This window comes from Rosa rugosa, chromosome 7, assembly GCF_958449725.1.
Source record: "Rosa rugosa chromosome 7, drRosRugo1.1, whole genome shotgun sequence".
NCBI lineage: Eukaryota > Viridiplantae > Streptophyta > Magnoliopsida > Rosales > Rosaceae > Rosa > Rosa rugosa.
The window spans coordinates 11,026,963-11,040,981 of record NC_084826.1 but is presented as its reverse complement, the minus strand read 5'-3'; the positions used below and the strand labels follow the sequence as shown (position 1 = coordinate 11,040,981).

Below are 14,019 nucleotides of genomic sequence, written 5' to 3'. Positions count from 1 at the left end.
ATGCCGAGGTTGTTGGCTACTGAGGAGGCTGAGAAAGGTGCTGGTTCCAATCCTATAGGGGAGGGACTAGCTCTTTCTTGAGTTCTCCTAGCTTTTAGACATTCTGAACACAAGCCTTTTGATGTAAAGGTAATTTCTATAGGCTTTCTAAGACGTTTCTAGTTGATATTTGTACCACAATTGCGTGCTTGGCAGATTAGACTAGATGAATATATTTTCCTTAGAGAGCGAGATTAGTCTTGCGTAGTTTAGGCTTGCTGTTCAGCGAGCGTCCCGTTAGACTTTAATGAGTTTAGTTTGTGGCTTAGATAGGTTACCTGGTTTGTTCCGGGATTTCTTATGTAAGTTCAGTTAGACTCTGGCCTGTCTTCATGGCTTGATTGCTAATGCAATCAACTCCTATTCAAAGTAGTAAAGGCTTTGGACAAAAGTCGAAATCAATTAAGGAGGATGGCAAATAGATGAACTTTTTCATACTAGGTTGTGCACTTTGGTTGACATCCTTCTTTGTTCTTCATGCGTTGAATGTGTTCTTGATTAGCTAGCTTTCTAGACTATGATTGCATGTTCAATATGATTAATTTAGGTGCTTTCACTTAGATTAATTATTCAAGGAAAATAAAATATGGGAAATCGTTTGCTTATTAACGTTTCATATGGTCAACTTCTTTCTCATGACATAGAAAATCAACTATAGGAATTGTAATCGGATTTCTTGCATATGAATGTGGTTTTGATCATTGTTCCTTGCGTTCCACTCTTGTATATGTGTTTTCATGATTCTTTTATTTATTTTATTTTTGTTTGCATTAAAAATCCTAAAATCCCCCATTTTTACGTTAACTTGTATATTTTCATTCTTTGTTTTATTTTTGTAAATAATACTTTATACTTTTATTAATTATTTATTTGTTTATGCAATTACAGGTGTACCCTCAATCTCCGGCTTGAACGATCCCTACTTATTCTATGCTGACAACTATATTTTGCAAGGTTAAATTGTGTGCTACTTTTAGCATGTCACATACCTTATGTAATGTTATCAAAATTTTCCCTTTGGATTACTACTCACACTCCTTTGTGTGTTTAAGTTCAAACAGAAGCAGAGTGTAAATGGTAATTTTAGGAAGAAAAAAAAATGTGAATATGATCACCTCCCTTTTAGATATTTCTTCATAAAGAAAAATGACAGATGCTTACTTGAAGAACTGATGTGCACTTTAGTTATACCTTGCCAAACGAACTGATAAAGTAAAGGTATTCGTTTATATATCATTTATTCTTTTCTTGATCGACCTGCCCATGCCATAATGCGTTCCTTGATACACTCACTAGATCAGCTTCAACCATACTTAAAGAACTTATGGATATATATATATATATATATATATATGTGTTACAAACTAACCATATATATCTACTTGATCAACTTAAACTTCAGTAGTTCTGTCCCAGAGTTTGTTCCAAGGGATTTGCTGCATCTTCATTTCCCAAATTCCCCTCCTTTTAATCCAATCATCTGTAGAAGAAACCCTATTCGAAACTAAGCCATCCAGGTATATAATTCACTGGCGCAAATGTAGTTAGTTAATTATTGTCTCTCCCTGTGCATCTCTTTATGTTCTCTCTGTGTGTCAAATGAATCACATTTCTTTCAAGCACATTTTCCCCATATAAATTCTCCATATATATTTGCAATAATTCGTAGTCAACATTCAGAACTTTGTGGTATAAGGAAGCTTCCAAGCTATGGCCGGCCGCGCTAAACAAAGAGACGGTGAAAGGTTGGTTCCCTCTCGATCCTTTAACTAATTACAGTTCCTTGTTTCTGCTTTCTTATCATTTATGCAATCAGAAACTCTGTTGTAGTGAAGACTTGGGAAAGACTTTCGTCTTCTTCTAGCCTCCAAGCTCCTTCCTTTATTTTGTCTATTTTTTCTTATTTAGGAAATTAGGGAAAACTGCTTTGCCACTTTACATTATTTAATTAATATATAGGCATTTCATTTTTACTAGATTTAGACCCTAGATTGATTGCCACACTGCCCACACAGACTTCTTTCCATTTTAGGGTTGGTGCCAAATTTTACTGTCTATAATATCCTATTTCCATAATGCAGCTGCTTAATTCAATGTTTGTAATGAGCTTTACTTGCTAAAAGTGAGTTCCTAGCTACCTTGATGGCAGGATTAGAACTAGGTGCTTTGATGCATGTATCTCTCAGGCTAGCTTTTGACCTCTTATTAATGCAATTATATATCTTTGCCTCTAAAATAATTATCAAATTTTTAATTGTTATGCCATAATGTCTTTTAGGATTTAAGTCCTTCCTGACTCTAAGACTTTTATGTATGTTAGTTGCAATTCTTTAGTGAGGTACTTATTATGTCCGGTAGTTTTTGTTGACCGTGCATGTTTTCCTTGTTGCATCCTGGTGTTTTATGCTAAAAAAGGTGTAATAGGTAAGGTGCTTTAACTTGTTGATTTATTTTTAATTTATATTTATAATTTTTGGTATAGTTGCGTTCGTCTGTGGTGCTTCTGGCTGTTGCTGTGTCGGGATTACTAGTTTCTTTTTGGTTTATTACCTAAAAAGATTAATCAATTTACCTATTTACGTAGATAAATTAGAACTGCTAATACGTATTTGAAATTTTGTATATAGGTACATATGTTAAAATTCTTCTCTCATTCCAGTTATGCATGCCAGACATAATTTACCTACATTATGTCGGTAATATAAGTAAGTCAGTAATTCACTTGCAATAATATCCTATTTACCTACACTATTCTATTTACCTTTGCAGGCAATTATAGTAACTTACCTATAATGTGTATATAATTTACATACCGTACAACATTGTGTAAAAAATACAAAGTATAAAATAGGCAAAACTATACAAATCATTTTATCAAAAGGTACGGCTATTGCCACCCAACTATCTATTTACTTCACCCTACTATAGAACTTTTAATCAAATATTTCACTACTAACCCTATAATTAAGAAATTTTGTAATATATATATATATATATATATATATATATATATATATATATATATAAATTAAATCACAACCGCAGCCCACTACCTTTGTCATCTTCCACTAATCCAATTTTCTGCGAGTTCTCTTAATGATTTGATGGAATTCGCAGTAAAACCTCTTATTTTTATCAATCAAGATAACTAACATATACAGCTTCAAATACTTCAATGATGGAGGAGTCTGATGATCGAGAATTTCTTCGTCAACTAGCTAGTAGAGATCGCTGGCAATCCAACTTTAGTTTGTTTTAACTACTCTAAGATACTATTCTATAATTTTGTTCTTGTATTTTTTTTAATAACTTCGATCTCATCAAATATTGTACCAGCTGCATGCAATAGCTTCAGTACGTAGTTATTTTAACGACGTAATAGTGTAGCTTCTGTAGCTAAGTGGCTATAATATATATAAGTTTTTTTCCTGATTCTGATCATATTTTCCAATGAGATTTAATCATGTTTGCTCTTTCTTGGTCAGAGAATTATCAAAGAACCCTACTTCATTTGGTGTACCTCTAACAGTCTGCGCAATAATAATGGTCGTTTTTCCACCATTACAACTACTGGATGATTCCAATCATGATGGATTATTATTTGCCGTATCGTCTATGCTGTATCTGTTACTGGATCCTCTGTTTCTGTATGCTCCTCTTATCAACGAGAACGCCAAGTGTCTCGTGTTGGACAACAGAGTGAAGATAGCAGCTCTTTTTTTTCGATCATTGGGAGATGTTCGTTATCTAATCAGAATATATCTTCTCATTAAGGAAGGCTGGGGGAAGTCCCCTTCCCGTAGGAAAATGCTGAGGCTAGCAAGTGACACGGTGTCTATTCTTCCTATTCCTCAAGTAAGCCTTCCAGGCAGCTGGAATAACTCTATAATTTTCACAGTACATATTGAATACTGATTAACCAGCTCAAGTCAACGTGCTTAAGCCAGAAATTCTATTGCGTGCGCAGGTTGCAATTTTAATTTTTCTTCCAAAGATGAGGGGCTCCAACTCTTTGAAGACAATGACGTTTCTCAACTCCCTTATTGCATCGCAATATTTTCCACGAATTTACCCCATCTTTGTATTGTTTAAGGAAATTAACACGGCGAGAATTGGTGATAGAAGAGACACGTTCACAAAATGGTCCTCAATTGTCGTCAACAATCCAAAATGGTCGTCAATCGTCGTCAATATGTTTGGGTACATTATTGCCAGCCATGTACGTCTATATCTTATCACTACTTATTTTAACCATTACATCAAGATGTTCTAACATGTTGAGTTACAGTTCGAATAGATATATATATATAATGCAAAAGAATAATGTTAGGTGAATGATTTTTTTGGGTACCACCTGCATCATCCCCCTTTTTATGTAGCATCTGATGTGGCACAACTATGTCATTTAATGAAATTCTCCTAGGGACTACATGACCTGCCAGGCTGCCGCTTAAAATACCATGCATATGGTGTCCAAAATGATGGTTTATCTAGCATTACTCTTAAATGATATTCAATCACGTACAAAGAAAAATCTTAGCATTCATCTTTCTTAATTATTTTCAACCTTTCTTAATTATTTCCATTTTTTTTATTTACACTTCATCTCTGACTATAGTATGATTGATGAGCGAAACCGTTTAATCTTACATCATCATTTAGAGATGAATCTCTTCATTAGAGTAATTAATCGTACATCATTTAGTCATTCAATTTTATCAAGCAAATAAAATTTTATCTTGTACAATTTAACTACCATGTAAAATTATTCATTTATTTCACATATGTCATTGACTAAATGATATATCCAAGAGTTCTTACCTAATGGACTATGAGGGACAAATCTCAGTCACATGTATTAAACTTAGATATTTAATATTAATATTAAAACGGTATATTTAATATTAGCTTTCAAATTTATTTGTCCTTTACAATTCCTAAAAAACTATGCATTTGATTGATATTTTGCACGTATATATGACTACATATAATAAACTTATTCATTTTTTTGTTCTTTTAATTAGATGTTCGGAGCATTTTGGTATTTTTTCTCCATCCAACGAGAGATAGAGTGTTGGGGACATGCTTGCAGAATTGAAGATGGATGTGAATTTAGTACTTCATGTGTTCAAAATACATACAGAAATCTCACACTTTTAGAGAACTCATGCCCTGCAAATCCCCCAAATAAACAAGTATTCGATTTTGGCATATTTCATGATGCTCTACAATCCGGCATGCAAAAATCAACAAATTTTCCACAAAAGTTTTTGCAATGTTTATCGTGGGGCATACGAAATATGAGGTTTGCACACATTACACCTTGCCTTTGACTTTTTTTACTTATTGTTCGTTAACATTTTTCTCTGATAAATTTTTGCTGTCATTTGAACATTCATGCAAAAATGATCAAAATGAAGCTCTCTCTCTCTCTCTCTCTCTCTCTCTCTCTCTATGGGCGTAGAGGTCTTTGCTTCAATTTTGGATCTAAGTTATTAAATTCCAACATTTTTCTCTAATGAAGTTTTGTTGTAATTTGAACAATCATGCAAAAATGATCAAATTAAAAAAAGCTTCTTTCTCTATCAGCGTAGAGGCCTTTGCTTCAATTTGGATCTTAGTTATTAATTTTCCTAGCTTTTTATTAGTGTGGTTTTATTCAGATTATTTAAGCATCCGATCCCTCTTCACTCATATTAATATCCATTATTGTCATCGTTCTTTCTTTTTCTTTTCATCACCTTTGCATAGACCTCGCATCATCGAGCTCGAGCGAGAGAGAGAGAGAGAGAGAGAGAGAGAGAGAGAGAGAGAGAGAGAGAGAGAGAGAGAGAGAGAGAGAGAGAGAGAGAGAGAGAGAGAGAGAGAGATCTACCCGTGTACAACCCAACGTAGAAATATTTTATGGATATGGAAGACTATGTAACGTCTCTAGTATTACGTAGAGTAATAATGGATCGGAAGAATGATCAGATTCAGGTGCTTGTGTAAGTTGAAATTAATTGATCTCTACACTAATTGTTTTAGACCTGGCATGTTGGAGTAGTTCAATTTAAATTTTACTTTGGTGAACAGTTTCGCTAATTATGGTGAACCAAATGTTTTGCACCACTCAGTATCTTCCCTATCTGTTATGGTTTTTCTGGGTGTTAGGAGCATGGTGTTGTACACTAGCTGGCCTTTGGCAGTTGGTTGTGTGTTTGATAAGTGCGGTCTTTTTCTGCTACCCTATGTGTCTTTGGAGACTGACCTGGATCCGCTGGGCGGCAGTAAGCTCGATCGCCGAGTGCTTTGATCAGTGGTTATTTCCCTCTTCCTTCTCCGCTGGTGTTCGATCAGGTTGTTATTGGTGCAAGAATTAATGCTATTGGAGCTCGATCTTGTAAGGGGCTGTTCGCAGTAGCTGTCATAACTAATAATTGTTTAGGTTGCTGATACTGTGATCGGCAGCAAAATGAACGTTGCCTTACATGTCGAAGCTTATTGTTTATCATTTTTATTTCTTTTAAATCATTTTATTTTTCATTTACTTAAGGACAACAATGGAATATCAATAGATAAATTAAGATGTAGGGTGGAGTAGTTGGTAAGGTCTTAAGGGCATCTCCGATAGACTAGCTATTTCAACAAAAAGTTAAAAATTTGGTTAATTTGAGATAGTTTAGCACTCCAACAGAATAGCTATATGAAAGTTAAATTTGGCTTTTGCTAAAATCTCTAGCTAAATTTAGCTAGGGAGGAGAGAGAAAATAACAAAAAGCTAAACACTCCACGTTCTATTTTTTTAGTTTAGCTAACACTGCTGGAGGAAAAGCTGGAAATTTACTACCTAAATTTAACTTTTAGATGATTTAGCTAAAAAATAGCTTTTACTGTTGGAGATGCTCTAACGTACAGCTCACCATTAAAATGCATCGTATCCTAATTATTTTTCACGGATTGTATCTTTTATATGTAATACTTTTTGTTTTTTTATCTCTTCAGTTCTTTTGGTTCAAACCTCAGTGCTACCAGTGCAAATGGAGGGGAAAACTTGCTTGTGGTTCTCTTTTCAATATTTGGCTTGGTACTATTTATGTATCTCTTGGGGCATGCGCAGGTTAGTGATGAGTAAGAATTAAATTTATAACATTTATGATATCGGTTATTCTAAATAATTAATAGGTCACAACTCACTAATTATAAGTAAATAAATGAAAGTGACCTTATATATATGTAGATAGTGGATATTATTTTATATATTTTTTAATTTAGCTAGTGTTGCTTTTTTATTTTATTATTTTTCTATTTATCATAGTACCCGTTAGAATTAATTGAAAACTAGTATATAGTTTTAAGTATCTATATGTCTTTTCATCTAACAGGCGGTTAAGTTGGGATAATATAGGTATAATAGTGGGATAATATAAGTTGAAATTGAAACTGATTGTCTTCTGGCAGTCCATCACATAAATAGCGAAGTTGGAGACCTTTCTGAGCTAAGTAGTTTAGTTCTTGACATTCAAGGCAAGCTGCAATCTATGCGGGGTGTCAAAGTTCAGTTTGCCCCTAGATCATGTAATAGTATTGCTCATCGTCTGGCTAGTCATGCCTATGATGCAGTCCACCGTGAATCTTGGCAGGGACAGCCTCCTCCTTGTATTCATGACTTAGTTATCAAAGAGTGTAACCCCATTCCATGATTATAATAAAATCCCAGCTCTTTTTACCTCAAAAAAAAAAAAAAAAAAAAAATAGTGGGTCACGGGCCATGCTTGTCCCTGTTTAACATAGTGGGTTAATGAATTTTTTATTTATTTTAAGAGTGGGTAAAGTATGAGGTTCAAAAAAAAAAAAACTGAGTTGTATAAGGAACTGAGTTACTGATGTGATTTTTTTTTTTAAGAGTGGGTAAAGTATGAGGTTCAAAAAAAGAAAAGAAAAAAAACTGAGTTGTATAAGGAACTGAGTTACTGATGTGAGATTCTGTATGCATCATTTTTAATTCATTAATCATCAAAAGGCAAAGAAGAGAACATTTTCCAAACAAAACAAAAAAACAAAAGGAGAACGTAGTATATATCCTAATCATATTCCATTTGTTAATCATAACCTAAAGTGTGATTATATATATATGTGTATTTCTTCAAATCATGTTCCATTTGTTAATCACAACCTAATGCTTGATCAAATATATGTGCATTTCTTCAAAAGCGAATAATTCATCTGATAGATTCTAGAAATAATATTAAATTTTCTATCATAAAAAGAAAGAATTCAATACTAAATTTCCTTGCAATAAGTTTAAGGAAATATAAATATAACAACCTCCAGAAGTAATTTTCCTGTCTAAACATTGTGCATAACTTGCTCGTTCGGTTATTAATTTTTCAACCAACAATAAGAAACATTAACATCATCGCTATTAAGACTTTTTGAAGACAAAATTGATTATGACGTTTTGAGGAAATGATAAGTGGTAACAACTGAGGTTAGGCTTAAGTAAGTGTGTTTTAAAGAACCTCTCATTTTACAACAACGCTTACGTGCACCTGAATTATTTTGTTTAATTTTTCTTGTCCGTTAATCATAGTGTGCACCGATTTATGTTTCATTTTACTGAATGAACCTACTTGTTTTGGGATAGACATTTATGCAGAAAGTTAGCGAATCAGATACTATCCTACAGAAGATGGAAATGACTATAGAACCAAAAATACGATCCATATTATCTGAATATGGCCTGTCTAATGGAATGGAGAGGAAAATCAACCTGGCTGTAAAACAAAATCTTAAAGAAGATGAAAATTATATTGTGGAGAATATGTTTTCAATTCTTTCCTTAAAAGAAGCCAAAAGTTTTGCTGTGGAGATCAAGTGCACTCTCTTTTTGGATAAGCTCAAGAAAGTAAGATCCTTTGTCCATTAAACTAGTGTTGTAACATCAACCACCCTCTCCTTTTACTGTGTGTGTGTGAGGGATCTTTTTTTTTTTTTTTTTTAACCATTTTAAGTAATCTATTTCGATACCTTACCGATCATGAGTCAACTAATTAGTTTAATGATGTTCCTGACAAGCTTCCTCTTTGTTTTCTCAATGTATATATGTAAACCCTAGGTCGAGGGGCTTAAACATAAGGACGATTTGGTATTGAAAAAAATCTGTGAACATCTTAAGCCAACAATCTATAGTGAGAGCAGTTATATAATTCGGGAAGGGGAGCCACTTGATTTGATGTTCTTCCTCACACAGGGCATCGTACTCATTTATAATTCATGTGGTTCCTCAAGAACTGTCCAAGCTGAGAAAGAGAAAAGTGGTTTGTATGGAAAAGAGCTTTTAATTTGGGCCGAAGAATCTTCTACACATCTGTCCACCTTACCTTTCTCAACCGCAACTATTAAATCCCACAACAAAGTTGAAGTCTTTACTATCAAGGCCACCGATTTACAGCGTGTTGTATCCCAAAATCATCTCAATGTGGATGGTACTCTCACCGAGATACATAGTTGTTGACAGTAGTCATAGAGATGTTCTACAAGGGTTGAATGATGGCACTAAATTTCATGGAGTCTCAAGGCTATGAATCCTGTTTATTGAAGTTAGAAGGTGTGAAATTGTTTTTGGCATTAGATGTCATGTATAATACCTCGGAAATTTGTTATTATTTTCTGAGAATTTTTCAGAATTAATTCAGTGGTTGTTGGTACGAGCGAGTACGTGGTTTGGGAATGGAGTGAAATTATTTTCGGACGAATAATTATTCAGGAAGCATCATTTTAGGGGGGCGCGTAGGTTGACTTTTTATATGTTGGGTTTCTCCAAAAACTTCCTTCACGAAAGTCATAGAGTGCGTCGATACAAGTTCGTGGATATGTAGAACGCGAAAATCAGAGTTCGTATGAGAAAGTTATGGTCAGCGAAAAAACATACTATTTTCAGAAATTTACTATAAATAGAGGATTTCCGTCACTTTTCTAGAATTTTCTAGAACGTATTCTTTCTCTGCAATCTGGCCGACCCGACTCAAACCCTGCGGTCCGACCCGATTACATCTTTCGACTCCGGTCACCTCCAGCGACGAGGCCGGCCCTATTCGACTCAGACAGAAGTCGCCGTCATCCCCATGCCCTTCTTTTCCTCCGGCAACCCCCGCAGACGGTAGATCAAAGCCGAGAAAGCTTGGAGCTTCGAGATCCGACAGGAATTTTCAACTTCGACGACAACAGGGCTTCAAACCGTGCAATATACACGAACGAACCGAATCTGTTGAACCGGAACCATTCGTGTTTATAATGGTAAATTGCTGTTTTGGATGCCTTAATGATCATCAATTTGATTGAAAATTTGTACAGATGATCTATACATAGGACCTAAAAACTGAACAGTTAAGATGTGAAAATATGATCGGAAAATTGGTCAAAACTGGAAATCCGTTCCTTAGCTTAGGAACGGACGTCCGCAGCCAAAAAGGGTTGTGTGTGTGTGTGTATATATATATATATATCCAGAGCGAGGTTAGGGTTTATGGTCACTTTTTGTTCACATATCCACATCTCAACCGTTCAGTTTTTAGGTACTAATGTATAGATCATCTCAGCAAAATTTCAGCCAAATTAATGATATTTTAGATATCTAACTCGCTTAAACTAATGGACGAACTGAATCTGTCCAACCTGAACCGCACTAGCTTTAAGGCAGTTATCAATGCCTTAACGACCATCAATTTGGTTGAAATTTCGCAAAGATGATCTATACATTAGTACCTAAAAACTGAACTGTTGAGATCTGGATATGCGACCAAAAAGTGACCCTAAACCCTAACCTCTGATAGGAGCATTTTAATGTGGTATTTTAATAGTTAATTCCTCATATTTTGCTTAGTTAATTCCTTAACGAATCGTTTTTTTTAACTCAATTTCTATTTTTCAGGTACATTGGAGTAGATGATGATGAAATAAGTGTTAGGTCCATAAAATGATGGAGAAAAATTGAAATGCACTAACAATGTCAACTTTACACATTTTCCTACTCCGGCTAGGAGAAACCAAGCCAAGCAAGGAAGAAGGAGCGACCACCTGACCAAATGAACTTCAAATGAGCTGAAACCTTCCAGCTCCATTCTAGACATCCTAAGAAACATTTCTTATGAAGAATTCAAGAGCCAAATAGAAGTGGAAGGCCTTCAAACAGTCAGCCCAATTTTATGCAGAAGCAAAACTGGAAAACTGGACCCCTGTAAGGAGTCCAGCAGTGATTCCGGCCCAATGGCATGGAAATAAATTCTGAAAATTTGTTACAATGATCTACACTCATGGTGGATCATTTCATATGAAGAAGTCATGGGCAAAATCTGAAGTCTTGGTGGAGAATTAATTGAAGGAAAAATGAGTAGAAAGTGACTCAAACCTAACAAATTCCATTAGTGTTTAAATATTCAAACCTAACAAATTCCATTAATGTTTAAATGCTCAAACCTAACCCATCATCATTTGTTTAAAGCCAAATAGTTTTGCTTGGTAGCCTATAAATAGAGGCTACAACAAAGAAGAAAAACACATTCCTTCATCCATTTCATCTTCTTTGTCTCTCCATTTCCTTTCCATTTTCCTCTCCATCCTCTAGTTTCAAGTTTCTGCATTTTCAAGCAAAGAGAAGAAGAAGCCATGAAGCCTCCTAACCGTCATCATCCACCTTGTGCCGTGATAGTGAAGTCTTGCTTTTAAGATTCAAGATCAACGTCTCAAGCTCTTCATCATCCACTCCCTTCACGGTGTAATTCTATCTTTTTCCTTGTAACTTCTTTTGGTTTTCTTTGTTTGGATTTGTAGAACTATGAATTGTAGTTAACAATAACGTTTAGGGAAAAGTTTAAGCCCAATTTCTATGTTTGAATAAAGATTTCGAATTCCATAATTGTGATTCTAAGTTGCTTATGTGAGTTTGTTTGATTGAATTTGCTTGACAGAAAACTTTTATATGTTTATCTTATTTGGGTCGACACTTATAGGATTTGCATGTAATTGGTGCTAGATTTTGGTAAACGATTCACCTAATAGTTTTGTGAACCTAAATCACAAGTAGTAAAGGCTTTGGACAAATGTCGAATTCAATTGAAGAGGATTGCAAATAGGTGAACTTATTCATAACTAGGTTGTGCACTTAAGTTGATAACCTTTCTCTATTCTTCTTGCGCTGAACATGTTTTGATTAGCTAGCTTTCTAGACTTTGATTGCATGTTTAATAGGATTGATCTAGGTGCTTTCATTTGGATTAATTAGTTAAGGAAAGTAAAATATGGGAAATCATTTGCTTCGAATGTTTCACATGATCAACTTCTTTCTCATGACTTGGATGATCAATTATAGGGTTTGAATCGAATTTGATTACATGGAATTGGTTTTGATCTTTGTTCCTTGCATTCCATTCTTGTATAGGTGTTTTTGTATTTTCTTTATTTTATTTATTTTAATTTTTGATTTTAAAAATCCTAATCCCCCTTTTTACATTAACTTGTATATATTTCTATTCTTTGTTTTATTTTTGTACATAATACTGTTTACTTTATTATTTTAATTTTGTATTTGTTTTTGCAATTACAGGTGTACCCTCAATCCCCGGCTAGAATGATCCCTACATATTCTATACTAACAACTACATTTTGCAGGGTTAAATTGCGCGCTTGCTTTTAGCGTATCAACCTCGCTCTGGATAGGATCTGTATATATATATATATATATATATATATATATTCTCTCTTAAATCTCTGATTTAATTTAAAGTCATATTTCAGTAAAAATGTCATGATCAGACTTATTTTTCACTCTACTCTCTCTATATATATAGAGATTTAAGAGAGTATATATATATATATATATTATATCAGGGCCCTTCCTCTAAGGGATCCCTTTTTTTGGTATTTTATAGGGATAGGCATTTTACCAACTTTGGGATCATATTTTCACATCTCAACCGTTCAGTTTTTAGGTCCTAATGTGTAGATCACTTCTGCAAAATTTCAGCCAATTTGATGATCGTTAAGGCATCCAAAACTGCAATTTACCATTATAAACACGAACGGTTCCGGTTCGACAGATTCGGTCCGTTCGTGTAAATTGCAGTTTTGGATGCCTTAACGATCACCGATTTGGTTGAAAATTTGTAGAAGTGATCTACACATTAGGACCTAAAAACTGAACGGTTGAGATGTGAAAATATGATCCAAAAGTTGGTAAAATGCCTATCCCTATAAAATACCAAAAAAAGGGATCCCTCATTGGAAGGCTTCTATGTATATATATATATATATATATATATATATATATATATATATATACAGATCCAATCCAGAGCGGAGCTCCGCTTTGAAATTAATGTGTGAAGTTCGAGTTTTGGGCCACTTTTTGGTCGCATATCCACATCTCGATCGTTCAGTTTTTAGGTACTAGTGTATAGATCATCTCTGCAAATTTTCAGCTAAATTGATGATCGTTAAGGTATCTAACTCGCTTAAACCAATGGACGGACTGAATCTGTCAACCTGAACCGTACTAGCTTTAAGGCAGTTATCAATGCCTTAACGATCATCATTTTGGCTGAAAATTTGCAGAGACGATCTATACACTAGTACCTAAAAACTGAACGGTCGAGATGTGGATATGCGACCGAAAAGTGACCAAAAACTCGAACTTCACACGTTAATTTTCAAAGCGGAGCTCCGCTCTGGATAGGATCTGTATATATATATATATATATAGTTCCAATTAATAATGTCATTACACTCATTCTTTTATATAAATGAATTTTTTATTTGTCTAGTTAGTGTAACGATGTTTCTCACAAAAATTTTTCTCGTCTTTCGTACACGTAAACTTAACACTTGATGAGCTTAAAGATAAGGGCGAAGAACTGTTGAAAAAAATCTGTAAGCATCTTGAACCAATGATCTATAGTGAGGGCAGTTATATTATTCGAGAAGGAGAACCTTTTGATATGATGT

The 14,019-nt window shown here is 34.3% G+C and overlaps 1 protein-coding gene across 1 annotated transcript; it reads left to right on the top strand.

Annotated features, from left to right (window-relative positions):
• Positions 1–1,424: 1,424 nt before the first annotated feature.
• Positions 1,425–9,736, top strand: LOC133721954 (cyclic nucleotide-gated ion channel 1-like). Its single transcript, XM_062148732.1, has 8 exons — positions 1,425–1,556; positions 1,720–1,784; positions 3,525–3,894; positions 4,007–4,258; positions 5,064–5,344; positions 7,024–7,138; positions 8,666–8,926; positions 9,137–9,736. Exons 2-8 carry the CDS (start codon positions 1,750–1,752, stop codon positions 9,533–9,535), a joined length of 1,713 nt encoding a protein of 570 aa, XP_062004716.1. The 5' UTR covers positions 1,425–1,556; positions 1,720–1,749; the 3' UTR covers positions 9,536–9,736.
• Positions 9,737–14,019: the final 4,283 nt, after the last annotated feature.